Source organism: Ranitomeya imitator, chromosome 6 (genome assembly GCF_032444005.1).
Source record: "Ranitomeya imitator isolate aRanImi1 chromosome 6, aRanImi1.pri, whole genome shotgun sequence".
NCBI classification, from domain to species: Eukaryota; Metazoa; Chordata; class Amphibia; order Anura; family Dendrobatidae; genus Ranitomeya; species Ranitomeya imitator.
In genome coordinates, this window is record NC_091287.1 from 501131804 (window position 1) to 501144748 (window position 12945).

Genomic DNA, 12945 nt, shown 5'->3' on the forward strand with positions numbered 1-12945 from the left:
TTTAAAGGGTGCACAATTTTATGCACTTACCTGGTAAAAGACTAAAATGGCTTTAGATCGTGTATCCTCCAAATTCCCTCTGAGATACTTTTCAATATACAGGGCTTGCAGCTTGCCTCGGGTGGATCCAAGTGAGAGAGCCAGAGTAAGGCTCACACAGGATGAGTAGTTCAAGAAAAGCGCATCCAGCCCATGAATGGCAGCGCTTCCCAGGACTCACATTCAAAGATGATATTTCATATTTTTTTATTTCATAACTTAAAATAGAAGAGATACAACGCGTTTCGGATACAGTATATATCCTTCAGGTATCATAAAAACACAGTACTGTGTTTTTATGATACCTGAAGAAGGATATATACTGTATCCGAAACGCGTTGTATCTCTTCTATTTTAAGTTATGAAATAAAAAAATATGAAATATCATCTTTGAATGTGAGTCCTGGGAAGCGCTGCCATTCATGGGCTGGATGTGCTTTTCTTGAACTTTTCCAGTATTATGGAGATCATATCACAAAGGTAAGAGTGGCTCAGTGAACAAAACATTGAAGTTCTGGGTCCATGGCCAGGACCCCCCGAAGTTCTTAATCCCACGGAGAACCTCATCTGCAGCAGGATTGGCTCTGATGGTGGACACTGAACAGACACTTGTAAAATCAAGGTACTACTTTATTGAACAAATTATACACATTATGGACATCAAATCAATATAATTACAACTGTAAAAATTTGAGAATTGCCCAACTTTGAGATTTACAAATTAGTAAATAACTGTACATTTGGAGGTCGCTGTACAGACCCCTGTGAAGGGAACGGCATAAAAATGTGGTGGTTTCTAGAGCCCCTTTCAGATACACCACCCGAGAACAGTCGATACAGTGAAGGAGTGCCCTATAGAAAAAAAAGTGAGAAAAAAAAAAAATTAGATTCCTAAAAGTTCCAAGACCCAAAGCCCAGTCTAAAAACCTACAGCCCCTACAATGTGACGCTAAGAATGGTAGACAATCATTAATAGTGATCCATGCACACAGCAGTACGACAGACCCCAGCTGTACAATAAGGCAGCACACAATGCCCATACTCTACTTCTCCAGGCCTAGAAGTTCAGTAGAAGCAGATGGAGACCATCGAAGTCCTGGCTGTGTATATTCCCCGTCACCCAAGACCGACCCACCACTAGATCCACACCAAGCTGCAATCAGACCGATCTAAACGAGAGAGGATTCCTAAACATGGTGAAAAGGAGTAATATATGCCTGATCACAGGGACCCCCACCGTTCTTGTAATAGGGTCCTGAAGCCTGCTCTCATTCAAACAAGCAACCTATGACTTGATTCATTGTCCATGGAGACAGCGAGCGCGGTACTTTACTGTCTCCGACACCTCTATGGGAGCAGATTACGCCCTCCCTAATGCTTCATTATGTGTTTTGGGGGGTTTTGTTCTCATGGTGTTCAAGGATCTAAGGAGTCTATTCTCTCTGGATCAGTAATATTATGGCAATATACAACTTTAATTTTTCCATTGATGGATCTATGGGAGGACTTTTTATTTTTATTTGCAAGGCAAGATGTAGTTTATAGGTCAAGACTTGCGTGACACTGGAATCACAGTTGTTGCTACCTGTGACACGGTGGCGTGGATTTCCAAAAATGTCACTGGTTACAAGTCGAACGCACCTCACTTGCCATAAGCTTCAATGCAGGGCGCGCGTGTGTCTCACTTGTCTGGAATTTGGACATTTTATTTTTTTATTTTTTTAAAATAGAAAAGCCACAGCTCTAAAATAGTCAGGCAGACATTTTTTGTTGGGCATGATGACGGAGAATTGCAGCACTAGCCTTACTGATACTTTGGGGTACAGGTTTACTATATTTTTTTAAGGAACTGTAGCAAATGCAAAACAGAAATTCTGGCATTTTGATTAATTTCCCTTTACGGCGTTTTAATATAGGAGTTATTTAATTTTATAGGTTATATTGTGGTAAATCTGACAAAGATGAAGTAATACCATAGAGTTTTTTTTTTATATTTTTTTTTTATTTCCTTAGGGGACTTGAACCTGTGGTCACTTGTTATGTGAACTGCAATACAACTGTATTACAGTGATGTTCTTTATGACTCGCGGCCCAAGGCTGGACCTCAGAGGCGGCGGCCCAAGGCTGGACCTCAGAGGCGGCGGCCCAAGGCTGGACCTCAGAGGCGGCGGCCCAAGGCTGGACCTCAGAGGCGGCAGCCAACTCACAAAGCTTTTAAAGCAGCATTGCAATGGTTAAAGAGCAATTAGTTTGCTCTGGTTGCTGCCGTTATAGGCAGATGTATAACATAGCCGACACCTGCCAGGTATGGTAGATGTTCAGCTCCTGAACCCGCTCCATGCATGGAGACCAGATGTAGGGTGTAATATTACATCCTATGTTGGGAAGGGGTTAAACATGGGAGCTATTTTGGTGGTCGGTTGATCCTGCAGTCAGCAGACCCTTTCCCGGTGGGACAGTAGCTGCTCGTTAGCGCCCCTCCACTGACCCATTATCACATCGATATGTCCCAATAAGCCCTGTGACATGCGGTTATCAGAGACGCCACCTTTCACCATCAGCCCAGACTTCGCCCTTATGACGTAACACGCAGGTTATTATCTCTGCAGGTTTCTTTTCTGAACATGTAGCGGAGGTGATGGCAGTGACAAGTAGGTGAAGTCTCATCGGTCAGTGGCATTATATGGGCACGGCGAGCTTACCTTACACTCTAGGCTTCAACGCCAACCAGCTCCGGGGGGAGGGGAACCTTCGGATGTTTACTCTCAAAGTGCTGCTTGAAGGTTTTGGGATCTGGCATTTGTGTCTGTCAAGGAAGGAATAACAATCTGAGTATGAGAATGTAAAGCGCCATCCCGATATAATGTGTCCATGTTACCCCACACTGTCACCGCACGGTCTACGAGGCGATCTACACAGGGATCTAATAGTCATCTAGATTTCATCCATGCAAGATCAAGCCAGCTGCTGTACACTACAACTCCCAGCATGCCCTGGGCTGTCAGTCCACACTGGAACTGCGCTCCGGCTACAATATCCAATGGGCATTTACCCCTCACCCTATAGCTGTGGGCACCGCTGATCTCGTCTGCCATGACCGGCTCGGAGGTCAGTACGTGCTGGACACTTCTGGCTGCAGATACTAAATATTGTAAGCAGCAATGAAACATCCGATGCTCAGAGCCATATACAACCCTGCGGCTACGGCACCATGATGAGACAGGGGGCGACCAAACCATTGGTGGACATTAGACGAAAGTCACAGTCGTACAGCTGCAGGGGGGTCGGGAGGCCTCCATACACAACAGGTGAGAGGATAGAGTCCGCAGACTGATCTTTCCCCCCCCTAAGAGAGAAAAGCCAACTACCAAAGCAGTCTACTCTCATCTCTCCCCCCGCGCTCATGTGTCCGGAGGAGTAGGGAGCGAGCCGTACCCTCAACCAATGTATGGCCAGCTAATAAGGGGGCTCTCTCAAGGTCAGTCTTCAGGAGCTCACTACTCCCCCCAGGGGCACTGGAGGGGGCTGGATGCAGCATCTGGACAGCTTCAGAGCAGCGCTTACAAGCTCAATAGCAAAGAAGAGGAGCTGGATGGTCGTTTGGGGTCCCACATTCGGGCTTTCACTCTGTTCAAGTCTATGATGTTGAAGATGCCTAAAGATAGGAGGGTCCTTTGGCTAGGTGGCAACAAGTTTAGAAATAGCCCCTAAGAAGTCAGTCCCGAGCAGATTCATTTCTTGCACTGTTCACACTACCAGCACCGCTCTCTGCAGACTAAAATAAAACTTTTTAAAGGGGTTGTGCATCGCCTCCTTACCAGGTCAGGTGCTGCCGTTTGCCAGACAAGACAACTGCCAAGGAAACTAATGGACGCCCTCCTTCTGATTAAGGTACAATAACCGCCTGGCAAGTCGCGACATGTGGAAACTAGAAGCATTGCACAGCCCCTTTACAGCCCCACTGGGCGAGGCTGGGTACGGCCCGTGAAGGGAACACATCAGATAGGGCCGAGCATTACGTCAGTGACAGCAGGATGTGATGACCGGCACAGAGAGCAGACAGCGGTGCGTCCGACCAGATCTCACATTCCTGCAGCCGCACAGTCACCTAATGGCACAATATGGCCGTCCTAGACCACAGCGCAGCATTACCCGACAGACGGAGCAGGTGAACACTAGGGCGGCTTTAGCGGCAGCTTTCTGGTCGTGTCCTTGTTTCTTCTTCTGCTCGGCTTGCTTCTTGGCGTTCTTCTGTTGGGATTGGATCTTCTGATGTCCTCGAGCCATATCTGCAATGTTAGACACGTTACTTCCATGAGAACTGCCGGCAGCACAGCAGGTGCACAGAGACAGGACTACACGAGAGCGCCACAGCACCTGCTCGCTTCCAGGCCGCGACACACATACAACACGCTATTTACAGGCCGCATGGACAACACACAGGACCGCCTGCAGCTGGCCATACACGGTGTGGTGGGACCGGCCTAGCATCTGAGGTTTATGGCCTCCTGACCGTCCCCTGAGGGCAGATATTGGGGGGGATGGATCGGGCATTTAGAAGAGAGCTGGCTCCGGTGACTGGCAGCGGCTTTCCACGGCCCTGATCTGGAACACATGAACATTAGCCTTTAGATTGCCAATGATTGAAAAAAGGATCTAATCTGCAGGGCTAGCCTACTGAGCCCCCATACAGGACAAACGGCTGAACCCCGACAGATTAGGTGATAAAGGATCAGGCGGTTACTACGAAGCTGCCCGATCCTCTTGTTCAGCGGGTAGATAAGCCGTCACCAGGAGTCCGGCAGCAGATCCCTCATAGAGAACACAGAGTATGGCGGAGTCTGGAGGGATAGTTATTGGCTAAGCTAGTGTGTCTGACAGCTGCTTAGTGCGTACGGCCAGATGAAGCGCCATGTCGCCCTGTGAACCGGTGAGTAAATGAAGGGGGACAAAGACCTCATGATCTCCACGCAAATACTGGAGGGAGGTGGGATCTGCCAGGGAGTACGGGATACAGGATCTGCTTTAAAGAGAATCTGTGGGATGCTATAGTCATATCTGAGAGGGGCCAAATAAAAAGTCCCCCTGGGGGACTCCAGAAAGATTATATCAGCAGAAACAAGGATTGATAAATTACAATGATGATTCAGGAGATGGGCCGCCACCTGCAATGTCTGACAGTGGCTTACTTTCCCCTCCATACTGAAAACTGGATGTGTGTGGGGTAGTTGGGAAAGATGTAGGCCGACCACCATCGAAGGACCATGGCCACCTCAAGCTCACCACCTGCAGAACACTGCTGGTTCGTTAGCTACTTGGCTGTAGAGATGTGCAGCCTAGTGTTCACTGGTGGCCCAGGACTTACTGATGAACTATCCTAAGGCGGGGTCCTCGGTATATGTCAGATCTGTGAGGGTCCCATACCAGAAGCTCCCACTGATCATCTGTGTGTAGCTCTTGGGCCAGCCACTAAACAATGCCAGAACAGCGCCATACACTGTAGTGGCCGTTCCCCGGTACTGCAGCTCAGCTGCTATTGTCGGGGTCCCATAGCGGGGCAGGAGGCCCCCATTGATCTGAGATTGATGACTCAGCCTAAGGTAAATCAATACATATGACAGTGTGGTGGTGACCTGGCACCCCACCTGATACCGAAGACCTTACGTATCCTCATGAAGACAAATCCAGGACAACCCATTTAAATATTCATTTAGATCACCATTATACTTCAGTGGCATAAATGTATCAAAATAAAGGAAAAACTACATAAAATAAAAAAGCAACAATACAAATTTGGGTAGAACTACGGAAAAAAAAGTGTTCTAATCAGTCAGGAAGGCAACGGCGTTATGAGAATAACTGCTCGAACCGGAAAGGCCGGATCAGGCCCCGTCACGTATCTTCTGCAGAGGAGTCACAAATGGTGACAGCTGCAGGAATCAGCTGCCCAACATGGCCAGCTACCAGAACTGAAGCCCCCTGGTATGGGAAACCAGAAGATCCTACACTTCCCTGACTACGGACATCATATAAGGTGACACTCACGTGGCCATTTATGGTCTCATATAAAGTTGTATTCATAAAATGTTCAATTCTTACATGATCTGTGATCACATTCAATGGAGGGAGACATTCCTATTACATCCGGCGGTGAAAGCTGGTACAGACCCAATTCTCCCGTCAGATGAAGGTTTGCTACATTACCTAGTCGAATTAATCTGTGTTCTCAAGTCCAATTATTTCAATTTTTAGAGCATAAAAAAAAGAAAAGTTCCAGTACAGAACCTCCTGATTGCAATAGGGACAGATGCGTCATTAAAGGGAATTTGTCACCCCCACAGGACGTATATGACCTATTATGGGCATACAGGTAATAGACATTTTACACTAGTCCTACCTGTATGCCTCACATTAATGGGCTTGTTTCTGAGGAATGTTACAGTCTTTCTGTATGCTAATGATTCCTTCCAGGCTCCTGGGCGTGCGGTGCTGGAAGAAATCCTTGCCTCCTATCCTCATTGTAATACTACCCCCCTCCCATGTATGTCAGTTCCCGCTATGTACAGATGGTTCCTAGCGAGGACTATGCAGGAAGGAAGTGGGGAGAGCACCTTATTGGTGCGCATGCCGGAGGTCATTCGAGCGGAAATCGCAGGCGCCTGCGCAGAAGATCCCTGAATGCAGCGCACATAGAAGGGAGGATGAGGAATGGATTTCTGAGGGAGAGCAGGGCGCAGGATTCCAGGGACAACACTGACGTACATGGGGTGGGGGGGGGGGAGGGGAGATTAGGGGAGGTTGGGGAAGAGGACGCCCGAGTCTCGAAGAAATCATTAGCATAAGAAAATATCAAAATACGATAATGGTTCCACTCAACTGTGTTAAAGCATGTCAATGACTAGTTCTTGATGTGCCGGTCAGTTTTTATGTTATTTACTCTATTTTTCACTTTGTACGATGCCCTTTTCCCCAAAAAATTTAGGGGGGGAAACGGAGTTGGGTGCCTTACAATGCGGATGTACGGCTTACCGGCACAATTGCAAGCTGGGATGAGGGGGGTGTCCGCCACCGCTGCTAATCATGGTGTCAGACTCTGCGCTGGGGGGGGGGCCCTGCCAACATTTCGTGAAAGGCCAGAGCCCCCCGGCAGTTCCGTGGTTACCTCCTGTGTGGTGGTTCCAGGAAAATGGTCGCCGGGAGGCAGCGCATGCGCAGATGGAAATCTTGGGACCAAGATCTCGAGAGATGAGATCTCAGCGCTGAAATCTCATCTCCCGAAATCTTGGTGCTGAGATCGCCATCTGCGCATGCGCCGCCTTCCAGCGCCCATATTCCTGGAGCCACCGCACAGAAGGAAACCGGAGCCCCCTCTTCCCCCCCCCGCAGTACAAGACACCTGCACACCCCCTCATCCCAGCCTGCAGCAATGCTCCACTCTTGCCTTCTCCAGCAGCGACCCCGCTTCACCGCAGCCACCACCCCCAGTAAGCAATAAGATACATGGATTATAAGCAGCACCACCATTAAGTTTTTTTCCTATTTTTCTCCTGAAAATATGGGGTGCATCTTATATTCTGGAGCATCTTACAAAGCGAAAAATACAGTATATGCCAACCAAGCTTTCTGACTGAACTCTGCCCTTCACCATGTGGTGATTTTAACTACATCTGATCACATCAGGTTCCGACCAACCCATAAATGTAGGCTTTACCAAGAGTTTATATTCACCCATGCATTCAGATATTAGCCATAGGTGAGTGTCCACACTGGGCAGTCAGGTCAGGGACCCATCCGTTCCATGATGGTGGATGGGCTCACACTATTTGGTTGGCCAAATTTGGTGCTTAACATCTTGTGTATTTTTCCTAAACTTCAAAAGCCATTTTGCTATTCCCACTTCATGTATTTCACACGGACATGCTTTAACACAATTGAGTGCAACCATTTTCGTTTTTTGAAATACCAGTTGCTTTTTTTCGGTCTGCACCTGTTCAGACTAGTTCTTGAGGTGCTAGTCAGTTTTTCTGTTATTTATAAGGAAATAATATAACATTTTTCAACAACAAGACCATTAATATGAGGCATAGAGGTAAGACTAGTTTAATATTTCTATTACCTGTATGCCCATATTAATAGGTCACATACTTTCCTGGTGGGGGAGGGGCAGATTCCCTTTAAAATGTTTTCCATTTGGCTACTTCCCAGATTTTATCAGTTTTTCAGTTGGATCACACAATATCGTCCACACACCTTTTGGTAGGGTCAACACCTCAAACCACCCCACCCTCAAGAAAATTTTTTTTAAATCACATTCATCAGTTAATGGATCTGTCTTTTTTGCATGGTGTAGGCCAGAACCGGGGCTGTGGAGTTGGAGTCGTGGAGTCAGAATCCATTTTGGTGGAGATGGTATAAAATGGACCGACTCCTAAATTATATAATAAATTGGACACAGTAATACAGTGCAGGATCTGCTGTAAATGTTTCCACAATCATTTGGGAAGGTTATGAAATGTCCTATAAATATCTGTTCTGCTCCTGATGTAAGGATCGTGGCTTTTATACGAGATGAATCTGTGCTGCACTTTATGCACATGCTCAGTAGCGCTCAGTGCTGGGGGGGGGGGATGATCCCTGACAATGATGAAGAATGAAAATGGGGGGGGGGTTGCTATTTTTTCGCCATAAGTTAAAAAGGGGTTGTCCATAAAATGACAGGTTAGTCATCTGATCAGTGTGATGGGAGGATAAAGAAGCCATTGCTGTGTTTCTATACACGCGACTGTACCAGAGCTTGGAATGAGCCGCTGTACCTGGCACTGACGCTTTTCGGAAGCCCCATTGTTCTGCCCATCAATTGGGCCAGGAGAGAATATGATGGCACACATTGATGGCGTATCTAAAAAGAAGGTATCACAGGGAGGTTGGTGCTAGTGGAGTAATAGAACGCCATAGCTCAGCGCCTCTTTATTTTATATAGGAGAAGTTGATCCTGTATGACATCACTGCTTATCCCATCATCCATACATTCAATCCCACGGCCACCCTTCTTCCCATCACCTTTCCGCTATACCTCACTGGCCAGTAAGATTTTGTTACAATGTATCACACTGTTTAAAGAAAGAAAAAGTTTTGTAAACAAAAGTTACAAAATAGAAAACATTGTTACGACGATGTGCTCTGAAGTTACACAACTCCACGGCTTATGTAACAGCAGCGAGGGATGGGATCCGGGGCAGTTATACAGCAGATCCACCATGCGAGAGGGGATTATTTGGGAGCGGTGGGCACAGATCATGGTCTATGGTGCCATCAGGCGTATTTGGAAGAATTGGTGCAAATACAACAAATACATCGGCTTCAGGACAGAGGAAAGTGTGAGTCACAGGGCTGAAGAGCGGAACCTCCCGAACAGCAGAAGGTTTAACCTTTTCCGCATTATTGTTACAATGTAGCAAATAACAATGTTTCCATTACATTAAATAAAAGATGTGGGCTCTATAGTTTTTAATATTTACATTAAACTCTTATCAGACAAGTATAAAATCTAAGATATTGCGACAGATGAGAAAGTCAGGTCATGTCATGACTAAGCGTGATATATCTTAATATAGATGACAAACCCTGTGTAATGGCAGCTGCTACCCTCACCATTGGAGGGCGCTATTCCAGTGAGATCAGCACTGGCTCCTCGGTGGTTGAGGAACTAAAAAGGGGCTGTGAGCAGTGGACAACCCCTTCAAGTTATATTTTCTAGCTTAATACTGAATGTTATAAATGTCACAAAATTATAAACTAGCATTCACTAATGAGAGATCAGACCAATCTTATAATCTCTTATTTCGGAGTTATAACGATCAATGATAAGATCTATAGAACAGCTTATTTATCTCATTCAGTTTTATCACCATCTCTTATTGTTAGATGTTCTGTCTTATGATGAGACCCCCGATTCATCAGTGTTTAAACTGGGGTAAAACATTCCGAAAAGTCGCAACGCTTTTTATGTAACAGGAACTTGCAGAAAACTTCAGAGACTTCAGGCGTCTCTAAGTGACCAAAATGCGTATAGGAACGGAGGTGGGATGGGGCACGGCCAAAACGTGGGCATGAAGGGGGCGGCTACACCTGGGCAACAACAATCTCCGGGAGCAGCGTTCCTTATGCCTGAAATGTTACTCCAGGCCTTCCTTGTGTTCTAACCCCCCAAATATGTCTGCTGGAAAGATCCATCTGGGAACTGATCAGGTGGAATGAAGCCGCCCTCTTCGCTCAGTACAGAGATCTACCAGGATGGATCTTCTAATGCTTCATTTAGATTACCGCGGTTTTCACTATTCACCTATAAGCCGACATCCACAAATGGCCGGAGCACCGTCACACATTTCTCTAAATACTGGATTCAGCGAGAATCGACTACCAGGACTCGGCCCATCGGCCCGGACAGGAGCCTTCAGAACGGTCCCTTACCTCCAGACATCAGCGGCCCTTCTTATCATTAGCCTGAGTGACATCGCTGCGGGGTGATGCCCATGTGGCACTATGCCAGGCCCGGATTATTGAAAGTCACTGATACAGTCAGGTAACGGGCCGTTCTCAGGGCTCCCGGCCAGCGGCCACCGACATGACTGATGGATCAGGGCCCCAACTCTACTAAATGGCCACTGGCTGGAGAGGATCACGGCCACCGCAGATCAGAGAGGATCCCTGCAGCAAAAACTCACCGATAACTGGCAGGTATTACAGCTGTGGTATTGTGGAGCGCCAGCAACGCCAGCCCACCTGTCCGTTTACTGCCAGCCCGTCTGCTGCCGTCCATCCACCTGCTGCCAGTCCATCCGTTCGCTGCCAGTCCGCCTGTCCATTTGCTGCCAGCTCGTCTGTTGTCATCCATCCACCTGCTGCAGCCCACCAGTCCTCTGCCAGTCCACCCGCTGCCAGCCTGCTTGTTCGTCTGCTGCCAGTCCGTCCACCCCTCCATCCGCTCCCAGCCTGCTTGTTCGTCTGCTGCCAGTCCGTCCACCCCTCCATCCGCTGCCAGCCCACCTGTCTGCCCACTAACAGCCCACCTGTCCGTCCGCTGCCAGGCTGCCCACTAACAGCCCACCTGTCCGTCTGCTGCCTGCCCACCCATTGCCATACTGCTTGTCCACCCGCAGCAAGTTCGCCCACCCCTCCATCCACTGCTAGTCCGTGTGTCCATTTGCTGCCAGCTCGTCTGCTGTCGTCCATCCACCTGCTGCCAGTTCACCCGCTGCCAGCCTGCTTGTCTGTCCGCTGCCAGTCCGCACACCCCTCCATCCGCTACTAGTCCGCCTGTCCATTTGCTGCCAGTCGTCTGCTGTCGTCCATCCACCTGCTGCCAGTTCATCCGCTGCCAGTCCGCACACCCCTCCATCCGCTGGCAGCCCACTTGTCCGCCTGTCCGTCCGCTGCCAGCCCACCCTTTGCCATCCTGCTTGTCCATCCGCTGCCAGCCCACCCACCTGTCCGTCCGCTAGCAGCCAGTAACGGGAGTCCCTCCATCACCGCCAGCCCATCCATCCATCCATCCATCCATCCATCGCACCGGGTCAGCTCCCAGCAGGATCTTTCCAGCAGCCACCTTTAACCCTTCATGTGCCCAATAGGACAGTGTAACACAAGCAGTAGAAGAAAGTTCTGGAAGCCCCGCACACGGAATAGGCAGACACGGCAGCTCCGGGTGTAACATGTGCTCGGAGCCTCACACCGGCTTGTATCTGCCTATATCACTAATCCAGGACCAGTACCAGTACCAGCTTCACCCCCGCTCTTTACTAGCCCACAGTGGGACCTACCGCTCACAGGAGGCGCCGGCGGGCCGGTAGGACGGCGATCTCTGCTGCAACCGGTGAAGAAAGGAGGCGGAGGGTAGAACCGCTTGTATCCGGACCTGCGCTGCTTCAAGCTCCGCCCCTTAGCACAACAAACTTCTCTGCGCACGCTCGCTAGCACACGGCCGTATCCAGGGGAACAAGAGGATGGGCGGATCAAAAGTACAATTTTGGACCAATGAGAATGCTGATTTGAGCGCATGCGTATCGCACACGGTCGTATCCAAGGGAACAAGAAGGGAGGCGGGGCCGAACTGCGTCTACGATAGCGTAGCCAATAGGAGGACGCCATGGTGACGTCGGCCGGTGTGAAGCTGATTGGGCTGGTAGGCGTTCTGCAGCGAGAGCCCCGGCGGTGTCCTCACTTGCTCCCTGGTGGTAGTTTACCTCACACAAACCTGCGGCGGCGGTCAGTGCGGCGCGCTGCGGACCATGGCGTCATGTGCGCTCTGGTGACAACCTCGTATAAGTGACGTCAGGGAGACGCCGGTGCTCTATGCCCCTCCCGTTAACCCTTTACCTCCACAGGCTTTTTTACATTTGCATTTTCCCCACTGCTCCTTCCAAAAACCATAAAGCTATGTGCACACGTTGCGGTTTTTACCGCGGATCCGCAGCGGTTTCCATTGCGTTTACAGTAAACATGTAAACCAATGAGAAACCGCAAACCGCTGTGCACATGCTGCGGGAACGCAGCGGTTTACAACCCGCAGCATGTCACTTCTTTGTGCAGAATCGCAGCGATTCTGCACCCATAGGAATGCATTGAGACTATCATCCAGGCCCCAACCATTTGTGTAAAAAAAATTAAAAAATAATGATATACTCACCTCTCAGCGGCTGTCCGGTCTCAGGGTTGCTGTGCGAGCAGGACCTGCGGTGACGTCACGAAGGTCCTACTCGCACAGCATCTTTGGAACCGGACCGCCGCCTGCAGCGCCGAGGAGATCGGGACGTCAGAGGGTGAGTATGTAACCATTTTTTTAAATTATTTTTAACATTACTATTGATGCTGCATATGCAGCGTAAAACAAGTGCAGGAGGAGCACCA

General features: G+C 48.8%; 1 protein-coding gene across 1 annotated transcript; it reads right to left on the minus strand.

Annotated features, from left to right (window-relative positions):
• Positions 1 to 648: 648 nt before the first annotated feature.
• On the minus strand, positions 649 to 12016 carry ZNF706 (zinc finger protein 706). The gene is made up of 4 exons (XM_069731714.1): positions 11859 to 12016; positions 4192 to 4328; positions 2742 to 2845; positions 649 to 891 (listed from the first exon to the last, which is right to left on the minus strand). Exons 2-3 carry the CDS (start codon positions 4324 to 4326, stop codon positions 2750 to 2752), a joined length of 231 nt encoding a protein of 76 aa, XP_069587815.1. The 5' UTR covers positions 4327 to 4328; positions 11859 to 12016; the 3' UTR covers positions 649 to 891; positions 2742 to 2749.
• Positions 12017 to 12945: the final 929 nt, after the last annotated feature.